At 47.5% G+C, this 13,714-nt stretch overlaps 1 protein-coding gene across 1 annotated transcript in view; it reads left to right on the forward strand.

Moving 5' to 3' along the window:
• CHAT (choline O-acetyltransferase) overlaps positions 1-12,056 on the forward strand; it is a 70,204-nt gene extending 58,148 nt beyond the window's left edge. Inside the window, exons 13-14 of the mRNA XM_015428343.1 lie at positions 1,484-1,621; positions 11,787-12,056. Of these exons, the coding sequence (XP_015283829.1) occupies positions 1,484-1,621; positions 11,787-12,056 (408 nt within the window). The remainder of the gene's footprint in view (positions 1-1,483; positions 1,622-11,786) is intronic.
• Positions 12,057-13,714: the final 1,658 nt, after the last annotated feature.

Consider the following 13,714-nt stretch of genomic DNA (forward strand, 5'->3'; position numbering starts at 1 on the left):
TTTGCTTTGGAGCCATCCCTTCCTGAGCTAAGAAAAAATGTGTGAGTCGGAGGCTAAAAAACTGTGAGCTAGCTCACACTAACTCAGCTTAGAGGGAACACTGACCCACAGCCTACGTCTGTTTTTTGCCATTCTAATTTTAACCTTGTATAAAAACAACCCTTTGAATTCTTGTTTATTATAGAAGAGACTTGTGTTGCAGACTCCTCCTCCATATGAAGCCTGCTGGGGGGACTTTGGGCCAGTCACAGTTCTCTCAGCCCCACCTACCTCACAAGCAATGCTCCCTCTAAGCTGTGGAGCCTTGTGTGCAAAAATTCTCTTTTGTGAGCGACTGGCATTAAAGTTGTGAGCGAGCGATTTGGCTGCTGCATAAATTAGTTTGCTTTGGAGCCATCCTTCCTGAGCTGAGACAAAATTATTATAGAAGAGACTTGTGTTGCAGACTCCTCCTCCATATGAAGCCTGCTGGGGGGGACTTTGGGCCCGTCACAGTTCTCTCAGCCCCACCTACCTCACAAGCAATGCTCCCTCTAAGCTGTGGAGCCTTGTGTGCAAAAATTCTATTTTGTGAGCGACTGGCATTAAAGTTGTGAGCGAGCGATTTGGCCGCTGCATAAATTAGTTTGCTTCGGAGCCCTCCCTTCCTGAGCTAAGAAAAAATGTGTGAGTCGGAGGCTAAAAAATGGTGAGCTGGCTCACACTAACTCAGCTTAGAGGGAACACTGCTCACAAGGTGTCTGTTGTGGGGAGAGGAAGGGAATGTGATTGTCAGCCGCTTTGAGACTCCTTAAGGTAGTGAAAAGCAGGTTAAAATCCCACTCTTCTCTTCTTCTTCCTCCTCCACATGAAGCCAGCTGGGTGGCCTTGGGCCAGTCAGTGTTCCCTCAGAACTCTCTCAGTCCCACCTGCCTCACAAGATGCCTGTTGTGGGGAGGGGACGGGAATGTGATTGTAAGCTGCTTTGAAACCCCTGAGGGTAGAGAGAAGTGGGGTATAAAAACCACTCCTCTTCTTCCTTTCATTCTGCGTCTTAGAAGTCTAACGCGCAGAATTCGCACTGCTGGATTTAGATCTGTTCTCTGCACTCATGAGCAGTGTTCCCTCTAAGCTGAGTTAGTGTGAGCTAGCTCACAGTTCTTTAGCCTCCAGCTCACACATTTTTGCCTTAGCTCAGGAAGGAGGGCTCCAGAGGAAACTGATTTTGCTTCAGTAGCCAAATTGCTCACTCACAACTTTAATGCCAGGAGCTCACAAAGTAGATTTTTTTTGTTCACAAGACTCCATAGCTTAGAGGGAACATTGCTTGTGAGAAAGAGCTGCAGGATATGCTGTTTTGCATGGAAACCGAGGAGACCGAAACTCCTTCCGTCAGAAAGCGTGCCGTTCTTTAGTGGTAGCGACATCTGTGGGGTGTAGCCGCAGTTCGGTACAAATCCAGTGATGAATCTCCCCCCCCCTCCATTTCTGTCCCATTGTCTAGGCTATTACGGGAATGGCCATAGACAATCACTTGCTGGGTCTGAGAGAGATGGCCCGCGAACACTTCAAGGAGCTGCCAGACATATTTACTGACGAAACGTATTTGACAAGCAATCGATTTATCCTCTCTACCAGCCAGGTGAGTGAAAATTCATATTGGGATTAGTCATAAAAAAAAAAGCACTCTCCCATTATTCTCACCTTGACAGAAGTTATGAATCAGTGACAGTCCCTGATGTATCTTCTGGCGGCTGAGTGACCCAAACAGCTCTCCAGAACGCGTCAGCCCTTGCATTTTATTTGTCACAACCAAAACTAATCACAGAAGCAAATTAATCTTTGCTTTGAACGATGAAGAGGGATGGAGTCCGAAGGATGGATAACAAGCAGACCAAGGGCTGCACCGGACCCCCACATCAGCTTTGGTTCAGTCCATAGGGGCCCCATCCTATTGTCAGACTCCTGGACAAAGTTACTCTCGACAACACTCTCTGGCAGTGATTTGTTTATTGAGGAATAAAGATGTTCCAGGCCAAATCAGTACTGTGTCAGAACTGAGTTTCTGGCGGGAGAATCCAAAGATATAGACAGTTCAAACAAAGCCCCCCTTCAGTCACAACCAATCATACTTCACAATCGTCCTGCCTAGCTTTCATGCATTCTACCTCACCACCACCTGTGAATATACGGTTTCTTTATCTATGATGGCAAAGCAGGCACAGTTAGGCTGCAAGGTCACCCCTGTACAAGGGAGGTATCTTAGGAAGAGTTACACTGGCACTACAACAGAACTGTTCACACACTCGCTCACTCACGCCCCTCACTCAGGAATTTCCCTCCCTCTGCAGGCCTCCAAAACATGGCAAACTAGAGACCGAGTTTGACACCTATTTTATTTAAGATGTGGAAGATAGAGATTCAGGGTCTGGAAACAAATTTTCTTCGTGAACATAACAGAGAGAGATATCATTCCTTAATGTCCCAACTTTCTTGGGCTTTGTTGGTAATGCTGTAGCTGTGACCAGGGCTTTTTTTTGTAGAAAAAGCCCAGCAGGAACTCATTAGCATAATAGGCCACACCCAACAGCTGAAACTCATTAGCATATTAGGCCGCACCCCCGTGTTACCAGCCACACCCACCTTTTGCTTCTTATTCTGTTTACCTTGTATGTTGTCAAAATCCAGGGCTTTTTTTGTAGCAGGAACTCCTTTGCATGTTAGGCCACACACCCCTAATGTCTGCTGTTGGGCATGGCCTGTTATGCTAATGAGTTCCTGCTGGGCGTGGCCAACTCAGGAGCCAGCTGGAACTCCGTGCCTGTGCGTTCCTGCCCAAAAATAGCCCTGGCTGTGACCAAACACATGTGCTCAACAATTGTCTCTTCCTGCGAATACAGTAACAACTTCATAGAGTCTGACCATATATGAAAGCCCTCTAGTTGCTGAGTAAAGAATAGCCTTTAATACAACAGCAAAACAAACCCCAAACACTACCAACATGGCAGAGGTCTATAGCATAGCACATTATATGAAGTAGGCAGATAGGGAAACTTTTCTCCCTATCCCATAATACTAAAACTGGAGGCCACTGTAGTCCTGTTCATACAGTGGATAAACATAAAACCTGTACATGTATGTACATGTATAATACAGATATGAATGTACATGTATAATACAGACATGAATGTACATGTATACTGACATTTGTAAGAAACAGCCAATGTGCGTTCCCTTTACAAATGAAACCTGGATAAATGTGGGGTTTAAAATCAATGCATGTATAAAGAACAATCAAGTGTATGCTGTACACGCATTGTACATACGTTGAAAAGTTGTCACAGACTCGACAGGTTGGAACCTTCTGGATGTAGATTCTCAGAGCAACTACATGCCTAAAGCCATTGCTGTCTTTCAGTATCAAAAGTCTACAGGGAAGAAAAAGTTCCAATCCTGAAACATCTGTCAACATCTGACTATATAACCATTCTCTTCCTGGGCCCGTACCCTACAGGCAACTTCCTGATGGTTCATACAGGATTATTCTCATTATTATTTATCACACTGGGCTGGATTCTGTCTAAATTCCATGCACGGAAGCAGGACGTCTCTGATACCCCCCCTCTACTGCAGATTGAAATGCCTCCTGAAATGCTGCTCCTTGGGGAAAGGGAGCCTCCTTAAGTACGGAATGAGTGGGGAGCTGGAGCAATGCCATTGAAGGGGGGGATAGGCAAAATTCACCCTTCTACAAGATCCAACCCATTGCTTTTAATGTTCAGAGTGTTTTCTAGACTTGCAGTCCTCCTCAAAGCAATCTTATCAGATAGGTTATTATTCTTTGCATTTGGCCGATCGAAAACTAAGTGAAGAAGGACTGCAACTCAAGGGTGTCAAACATGCGGCCCGGGGGCCGAATCAGGCCCCCGGAGGAAATCCATCAGGCCCGCAGTAGAACTGGCCATCTCCTGCTTCCAGTTCTGCTGCTACTGCTGCATCATAGCTTGCTTCGCCAGACTCTCTTAATCACTCAGCCATTTCATGTTTTAACCTGGGTCCTAGACTCAGAACTCTGAGCATGAGATTTCTGTGGTGAATGTCAATAAAGCAAAAGTAGGTTTGCAGCTTACAGAGCTAATGTTTTAAGCATGTTTTTATTTTAAGTTAAAAAAAATCTTTGTGTTTGTGTCCTTTATAAAGTTTATATCTCTGCTACGTGGCATTACATTTTATGACACACATGACCCGGCCCAACAAGGTCTCATTTATGTCAGATCCGGCCCTCATAACAAATGAGTTTGACACCCCTGTTCTAACCACTACAGAAGCCAGTATTTGATCCTAGGCAGAAGCTTGGTGAATTAGAATGGAGCACTTCCTCAGGATCTGATATCCAAAATTGCTGCCATTCACCGCTGCCCCTTTACAGCTCCCCTCTTCCTGCTTTGGCTTCCGCTTTAACATTTAAGATGAAATGTTACAGAGTATGCAACCATTCAAAGTACATAATAATGCAAAACAAACTAAGACAAGATAACAATATATAAAGGAGGTCATTTAAAATTGAAAACTGTATATAATAATAGACCATAAATGAAAAGTAATGCATTACTAAGAATTCAGAGTTTCTAAAGGTGCCTAGGACGGCAAAGGATGAGATGGTTAGACAGTGTCATAGATGCAACGAACATGAAGTTGAGCAAACTTCAGAGGACAGCGGAAGACCGGAAGGCCTGGCATGATCTGGTCCATGGGGTCGCAGAGAGTTGGACTCTACTGTGCGACAGAACAACAACAACAACAGGATGGTAACTCGATCAGTCTGTGTAGAAAGGTAGTTAAATGAAGAGCAATTTAAGATCTATTTCCTTATACAGACGGATGTCATTGGTCGTTACAGACTCTAGAAATGGAAATCATTTTTGGGAGAAACAGGGTTGCTTGGGGAAAATTTCTGTCTGGTATGTGATTCGTAATTTTTTCCATTATAAAGAGGTCCCAAACTTATTGAACCAATAATCAATAGTTGGACCAATTCTTGACTGCTGAACTGAAATCCCCAGAGACACTATGCTGAAGGTGGAATTATGTCCTTTCTTTCTTACCATTCCCTGATTAATCACATGGCACAAGTGGAACTTGCTAGCTATTGGGACAGGACCATAACAGAGGTGGGGAGGGTTGTGGTCGAAAGGGCTCTCAAATTGCAGCCAACTTATGGTGACCCCTTGAAGTTTTCAAGGCAAGAGACGTTCAGTGGTGGTTTGCCATTGGCCTGCCTCTGCGTAGCGACCAGTGTTCCCTCTAAGCTGAGTTAGTGTGAGCCAGCTCACAGTGTTTTAGCCTCTGGCTCACACGTTTTTGTCTTAGCCCAGGAAGGGTGGCTCCAGAGCAAACTAATTTATGCAGTAGCCAAATCGCTCACTCACAACTTTAAGGCCACTAGCTCAATAGGTAGAATTTTTGCTCACAAGACTCCACAGCTTAGAGGGAGCATTGGTGGCCACCCTGGATTTCTTGGTGGTCTCTCCCATCCAAATACTAACCGGGGCCAAACTTCCTTAGCTTCCAAGATCTAATGAGATCGGGCTAGCCTTGGCCACCTAGGTCAAGGCATTATAGAGGTAGACTCGGGGAATTCTCCAAAGATCCCCTGCATTAAATCAGGGGTGGCCAAACTTGCTTAACGTAAGAGCCACGTAGAATAAACGTCAGATGTTTGAGAGCCACAAGATATGAACAAATATTACACACATGTTTTAAATTGGAAAATATGCAACTTTGCTTTTATTAATATTAAATTGATATCTTTAGATGGGGAGGGAGGGGAGAAAGACAGAGAGAAAGAAAGGTGGAAAGAAAGGCAGTGGAAAGAAAGCAAATAGATAGGGGAGGGAGGGAGAGGTGGAAAGAAAGCAACTTTAATGTTAAATGTGTCCTCCAAGCCCCCACCCCACCCCCACGCCGGCTAGCTTGGCTTGGAGAAGAGATTTATAGAGACAAATGCCTTCTCCAAGCCGGGGGGGGGGGGCTTTGAGAACGCATTTAAAGTTCAAGTTGCTTTCTTTCTCTGCACTGGCTGGGGAAGGGAAGACCAATTGGGGATTCATGCCTCCCCTTTGCTTCCCCGGCCACTGTAGTGGGAGCCGCACAATATGTGTGAAAGAGCCGCATGTGGCTCCCGAGCCACGGTTTTGGCCACCCCTGCATTAAAACAAGGTCTCTCAGGGCTGGCTCTGAGCTGCAAAGTCCATTCTTAAATGTACAGTTTTCGTTTCTGTGATCTCCATTAATTACCCCAGTATAATCTATAAATTCTCCCAGCTGCATAAACATCAACATACAAGAGCATGCTGCTCTATCATCTGGAACTAGTTGAAAGAAACGTCATGTTCTTGATAATCAGTTTACTGAAGCTGGACATCAGATATCTAAGACTGAGAGAATCCTACATATAAAGATAACAATAACAATAATAACAATAGGGCGGGGCAGCGGGCCACTAATGCAAGGCCCAAAACATTAAAAACCTCATAAGTAATTTGACCTTGCCATGATCTGTTTGGGCTTTCAGACATGACTGAGTGTAAGCAGAAGGCCGCTACATAAATTCTCCAAGAAACCATCCGTGGGCAAAAAAGTGAATCTCAATAGCTTTTTACAGCCTCCGGCTGTTGCACTGCAAATTTATTTGACAATTCTGTGACTCTATTAGTGGGACTAATGGCCTGTCCCTGTGCCATTAACAAAGCCAAGTGCCATTTTGGGAAGTCCTGTGGACAACAAAGGCGAGAACGCACAGATTTCTTAACAGATAATGTCTTAGATTTACTAAGAAGCATTTTCATCCCATTGCAATATTATAATTTTTTTTAAAAAAACAAAACCCGAAGCTTTAACTGAATAAGGGACTTCACTAACAGATAATAGATTCCATCAGAAAATACTGCTCCCTGAACTTCCTCCTGACAATAAATCTTTGAAATTTATACAAGCCTTGCCAATAAGCTGACATCTCAATAACCGTTCAATATTAAATCTGCACGAATATGTGAACGGTTAAGCTATCGGTACAGTTCAAATTAAAAAGAAACAAAGCACAAATCATGTACATTTAAAGGTTGCGCAATTGCTAAAAAAAAAACAGACATGGAAAAGTATTCTTAGCATTCATAGCCTAGATATTTTTCACCAGCGAGCAGAGGGGTCTCTTGCATTAACCTAAACAGCCCTTTAGATACCACCCATTTAGAAGTTATCCATTAGCCGATTAGGCAATCAGCACATGTCAGTTTTTCCAGTGGGGCAAATAGTCGTTCCCCAGGGCTATTTCAGGTCAGGGAAATAACGTAGGGAGAGAGACATAAATTGAATCTGATCCGGAAACTTCAGCTGGTCCAGAATGCAATGGCGCGTGTTCTGACGGGAGTGCCGTTAAGAGCACACATACATCCGGTGCTCCGCCAGCCGCACTGGCTCCCAGTTAAATACCGGGTCAAGTTCAAGGTTCTGGTTCTGACCTTGAAAGCCCTATGTGGTCTGGGAGCAACATATCTGTAATGTATTGAAATGGCTTACATAAATCGCCGCATTGACTCCCCATGTTAAGCTCGAACCAGAGGAAGGTCACCCAGAGCTGTCTCAGCACTGGCACCAGCCTGGTAGAACACTCTCCCTATTGAGATCTGGGCCCTGCGGGACTTAATGCAGTTCTGCAGGGCCTGTAAAATGGAGATATTCCACCAGGCCTATGGTTGAGGTGGCAGAGATCTATGTACTTGGTCTCCCCTTCCCTTTGCTTGCCTGGTATCAGGGGTCATTTCCTGCAGGAGCACACAGGAGCGGAGCTCCGGCAGTAAAGAGCCCAGGGGGCGGGCACATGCAACAAGCCCCGCCGTCTCTCCTGGTAGGTCCCCAGAAGAGCGTTATGTTCAGTGGATCAAGATCTGCTGGTGGTCCCTGGCCCTAAAAAGGTCCACTTAGCCATCACCCAGAGCCAGAGCCTTCTCAGCACTGGCACCAGCCTGGTAGAACATTCTCCCTATTGAGATCTGGGCCCTGCGGGACTTAATGCAGTTCCGCAGGGCCTGTAAAATGGAGATATTCCGCCAGGCCTATGGTTGAGGTGGCAGAGATCTATGTCTCCCCTTCCCTTTGCTTGCCTGGTATCAGGGGTCATTTCCTGCAGGAGCGCACAGGAGCGGAGCTCCGGCAGTAAAGAGCCCAGGGGGCGGGCACATGCAACAAGCCCCGCCCCCTGCTCCCAGCAGCCCTCAGTCAGAGCAAGAAGCAGCCAGGTAAATTGCAGAGCCCCCACGGCTCCACGGCCCAAAACAGTCCAGTGGCACCTTTAAGACCAAGTTTTATTCAGGTACAAGCTCTCCCTCCTCTGCGAGGACAGATCTGCACGTGTCCCCCCCCCAATAGCTAGCAATCCAAAACAGTCCAGTGGAGCCTGCCAGTGGGTGTTGTCTTCTGACACACGTCTGGTGATGTCAGGGGGTGTGGCACATGCAAATGAGTTATGCTAATGAGCTCCTGCACCTCTTTTTCTACGAAACGACCCCTGCCTGGTATGATCTGTGTCCTTCGCTTGCCCCAATAGCATCAACTGCCTTCCATCTGCACACATTCGAGGATTGCACCAGAGCAGATGGAGATGGAAAATCAGATGATGCCATCAGTTGTTATTACCGCATTTATTGATGTGATTTTATAGTTTTGTTATTACTGTTAATGATTGACGGGGGGTTTTAGAAAGTGCTTTGTGTTTTATCCTTGTTGCGACCTGTCCTGAGCCTGCTCGCAGGGTAGAGTGGCCTAGACGCCCAAAAAAATAAATAAATCGACCCCTTTCCCGTGTGTGTTGCATCGCCAATCAAATCAGGCCCTCTGCACTCCTGGGAATACAACAGGATTGCCAGTTCCAGGTTGGGAAAGCCCTGGAGAGAGATGCAGTAGAGCCTGAGAAAGGATGAGGATTGCACTGGAGCAGATGGAGATGGAAGATGTTATTACCGCATTTACTGATGTGATTTTATAGTTTTCTTATTACTGTTAATGATTGACGGGTGGTTTTAGAAAGTGATCTGTATTTTATCCTTGTTGTGACCTGTCCTGAGCCTGCTCGCAGGGTAGAGTGGCCTAGACGCCCAAAAAAATAAATAAATCGACCCCTTTCCCGTGTGTGTTGCAGCACCAATCAAATCAGGCCCTCTGCACTCCTGGGAATACAACAGGATTGCCAGTTCCAGGTTGGGAAAGCCCTGGAGAGAGATGCAGTAGAGCCTGAGAAGGGAGTGTTGGGACCTCAATGGGGTGTAGTTAGGGCTCTTTATGTATCAGGAACTCCTCTGCATATTAGGCGACACACCCCTAACGTAGCCAGTCCTCCAAGAGCTTACAGTAGCCCCTGTAAGAAGAGCTCCGTAAGCTCTTGGAGGATTGGCTACATTAGGGGGGGGTGTCGTCTAATATGCAAAGGAGTTCCTGCTACAGTCCACTCTCTAAAGGAGGCGTTTTCTCCTGGGGAACCGATCTCTGTCACCTGAAGATCAGTTCTAATTGTGGGGAGTCTCCAGGCCCCACCTGGAGGTTGGCAACCTCAAACTTCGGTTGCCAACACAGGATGCCCAGGGCATGTCTGGCTGACACGACCAGGGCAGACACAAAGACAAAGTGACATCTTGCTAAGCCCTCAGCTTCGTTGGACTATGCAAGGACTATAGTGCAGCCTTATGAAGAAGATATGAAGATCATCCTACAGGGGACAAGCTGAAGGACCTTTAGCTAGCATAGCTAGACTAGGGACTTCCCCCTTTTTCAGACTGTGTCCTTGCTGTCTCCTCATTGGCCCTGCTGAGACTTCCTGCGTGTTCTGTTGCTCTTTGATCCTCCTTCAGAAGCTAGACTAGATAGTTAAGGCTCTTTCTGTGTTCTGTAACAGTTCTTCCTTAATAAACCTACATCGGGGCTATTGTTGGGCAGGAACGCACAGGAACGGAGTTCCGGCTGGCTTCAGAGTTGGACCTGGAGGCTGGAAACCCTAAGGTCATGGTATCATGCAATCCCCCCCCCCATGTTTTTCCCTCCTGCTGCTCCACAGAACAAGGTGGGGGTGTGCCAGGCAAACTCGTAAGGCTTTGCTTGGGGTTAAAGGTGTGGAAAGTTTGAAGTCCGCCCAGGAGTCCAGCCCCTAAACTGGGAGTGGGATGGTTCTCCTGCTGTGGCTGCAGCACCTTTTGGTGTTGCCATGGCAACAGGTGCCTGAGACAATCCTTCTGCCCACTCTGGATCCTTCCTCTCCCTTCACTTTGCCTGGATTTGGAGGAACTTTTATGGGCATCTGTGCCAGCTCCAAGTTAGGAAAGAGGAGCGCGCAAAGCACCAATGATGTCACCTGGAAGTGACATCATTGCACTGAGCACATCATGCAGGGGACGCACTAGCATTTGGCTAAAAACTCTATGGTCACTCTTCAGGGGCAAGGCTACCCTGCTGCCCACCTAGCCAGCGGATTGGGGGGCCCAAAATAAGGGGAACCCCCACCCCCATTTGGGCGTGGCAACCCCGCTTCCTTCGCATATTTAAACTCTGCCGACAAGCTTCACACCCCTCACCACAATGCAAGGGTAGCCTAACCCTAACCCCTCCACAATACAGGGATAAAGCTGTCCTACCTTGTAGGGCTGTTGTAAGGTAAGTGTATGTGAAGTGCTTCGACTCTTTGAAATGTGCATTTGCGATCCCTCTGGATCGACAAGGCAAGGCCTTAGCTAGGTTAAGCGATGCCATTCTTAACAATCTCTGGGTGCGTTCAGACGGGGCATTTATGCCGGTATAGATGCCGGTTAGAATCGGTGTACTTACGGGCGATCACACGGCGAACATCTGCCTTCCGTCCCTAACCGTTGCAAACAGCCTTTAACCGTTGTATTCTGCCACTAGGTCCCCTAAGAACCCCGAGCTTTCCGCTTTTCAGCCGCCATTTTTTTAAAGTCTCCTCGATATGTGCTTGGGCGAGGCTTCGCCCTGGTGTTTGTAAAAAAAACCCAAAGATGCTTAGTTTTAGGCTTTAGACGAGTCTGGGACCTCACGGAGGCCAGTTTCAGAGTAAAAATTTAAAGGGACGTCTTCACTTCAAGGCATGCTTTCCGGGTTGGGTTGTTCTGTGCCTGTGCAAAGATCTTCATTAGAAGGAAGCCTGCCTATGCGCATGCGCAAACGGTATATATATATTAAAAAAACCCCGCCGACACACTCTGCTGAGCGGCTGAAGTGTGGACAGGCATATTGCGATGTGCTGCGCAGTCAGGAGGTGTGATCGCGTTTCTTCCAGATCATACTGCTCCGGTTCTAACCAGAGCAGTTTATGCCGGCTAAAATGCCCCGTCGAAATGCACCCACTAGGTGAGGGGTCCCCAATACGTTCAGCCCGCGGGCACCTTTGGAATTCTGACACCATGTGGCGGGCACAGACACAAAACAGCTGCCAAAAAATGGTTGCTGCAGGAGGCAGAGTCATCCACAAAATGGCGGGTGCACTTAACTTTCAGTTACATACTGAAGATCCTTGTGCTGTGGTGGCAGCTGCTGCCTAAGCAACATTCTTGGGGAAAACTGCACAGCCCATCAAATCTCCATGGCCAATCAGTAACCATGCTGAGCAAAGCTCCACTTGGCCCCGCCCCTTTCTAAAAACACTTTCAGGCACCAGGAAAAGCATCAGCAGATGCCATGGGGTGGTAGGAGCTCTCCTCTGACCTGCCTTCGTTAACGTAACCATGTTCCTTTCTTCCTGAGCTCAGGTCCCAACCACCATGGAAATGTTCTGCTGTTACGGGCCCGTGATTCCAAATGGTTACGGCGCATGCTACAATCCACAGCCGGAGCATATATTATTCTGCATTTCGAGCTTTAAAGACTGTAAAGAGACATCCTCCAACAAATTTGCAAAAGCAGTAGGAGAAAGTCTTACGGACGTCAGAGAGCTCTGCATCAGATGCAACGCAACTAAGACAAGCACTCCAACGAAACAAGAAGCTTCTTCAGCGCCTCCACGTGGTCGGAAGTCCTAACTACGTGCGCACCGTTCTCGCGCCATCTTTTTGTTCCTCCTGTTTGCAGGTGCTTTCGAAAGTAGAATGGTTTTACAGTGCTAGGGTTGCCAAGTATAGCTTACCTCTGCAGAGGGGGACTCCCGGGTGGATCCCGGGGCGCGCGCGCTGCACACACATCACCAGGAAGTGACGTTATGACGCTGGGCACGCTGGGGGCAGGGCCACGACCATTCGAGGGGGAACCATAGAGTTTCCCCTCGGATGGTCATATATTATTCTGCATTTCGAGCTTTAAAGACTGTAAAGAGACATCCTCCAACAAATTCGCAAAAGCAGTAGGAGAAAGTCTTACGGACGTCAGAGAGCTCTGCATCAGATGCAACGCAACTAAGACAAGCACTCCAACGAAACAAGGAGCTTCTTCAGCGCCTCCACGTGGTCGGAAGTTCTAACTACGTGCGCACTGTTCTCCCGCCATCTTTTTGTTCCTCCCGTTTGCAGGTGCTTTCGAAGGTAGAATGGTTTTACAGTGCAAAAGCGAGTTATAATTGAGAACCTTTTGATGGGGTAGGGGAAAGAGATCCAGTTCATCTGAGGCTCTGATTTCTCCCAGTGTTTGTCGAGAGGATTCCTCTAAAGCGGGTGTTTCCGTTCTGCACAAAACTAATTTATGCCAATGACTGGTCTGAGAACTGGCATTTTTGTACAACTCATCAGCATGATCAAAGCGGGCAGCCGTGTTTGTCTGAAGAAACAGAACAAAGTTAGACCCCGGTGGCACTTTTAAGACCAACAAAGGCCCCGGTCACACGGGAGGTTTAGGGCCGGAAGAGGGACGGATCGGGGGGTGCAGCAAACGGGCGCGATCCCACCGCAACATCTGGGAAGCGTTGCGCACCCATCCCCGATCCAGCCCTTCAGGTCGAAAATCCGTAGCTAAAAGAAACCACCTACAGAGGTGGACTTACCAGAAAGGCCGCATCAAATGCGGCCGTGGGATCGCCGGCGCGTCCTTCTGCCGGCGCTAGCGGGCTTTGTCCTGATTGGAGCGGGCTAGGATCCGCATAGTCCATTGTCTCTTAGAACGAAGCTCGACGTTTGTCTCTGGACTTGTCCGGACATGTCTGGACTTGTCAGGACTTGATACACCACACCGTTGCAGCCAGCACCGTTCCCCACCCACGCATGTGCACAACCGCGCTACTGCTGGTTTGCTGCACAACGTGTGATCAGCTGCCGGAGCACGGAGCCGCAGGGGCACGTCGGATCGCGCTCCCGTGGTTCTTTTTGCTTCGGCTCTAATTTGACCCCCTTCGGCAGCGGATCACCCCGCTCGTGTGACCGGGACCAAAGTTTGTCTATGTGTGTGTGTGCGCACACGAAAGCTCACACCTTGAATAAGACTTCGTTGGTCTTAAAGCTGCCACTGGACTCTAACTTTGTTCTAACTCATCAGGATGTTTACTTTGAAATATCCAGCTAACAATGAAGGTTGTGGCTAAAGGGTACTACATCAAGGCATATAACAGGTAATAGTCCCTATGGGAAGGGGAATCAAATGCTAATAAGCAGGGCTCTTTTTGTAGCAGGAAATCCTTTGCATATTAGGTGACACACCCCTCATGTAGCCAATCCTCCAAGAGCTTACAGTAGCCCCTGTAAGAAGGGCTCTGTAA

The sequence above is a fragment of the Gekko japonicus genome, unplaced genomic scaffold (assembly GCF_001447785.1).
Source record: "Gekko japonicus isolate JY-2015 unplaced genomic scaffold, Gekko_japonicus_V1.1 scaffold4396, whole genome shotgun sequence".
NCBI lineage: Eukaryota > Metazoa > Chordata > Lepidosauria > Squamata > Gekkonidae > Gekko > Gekko japonicus.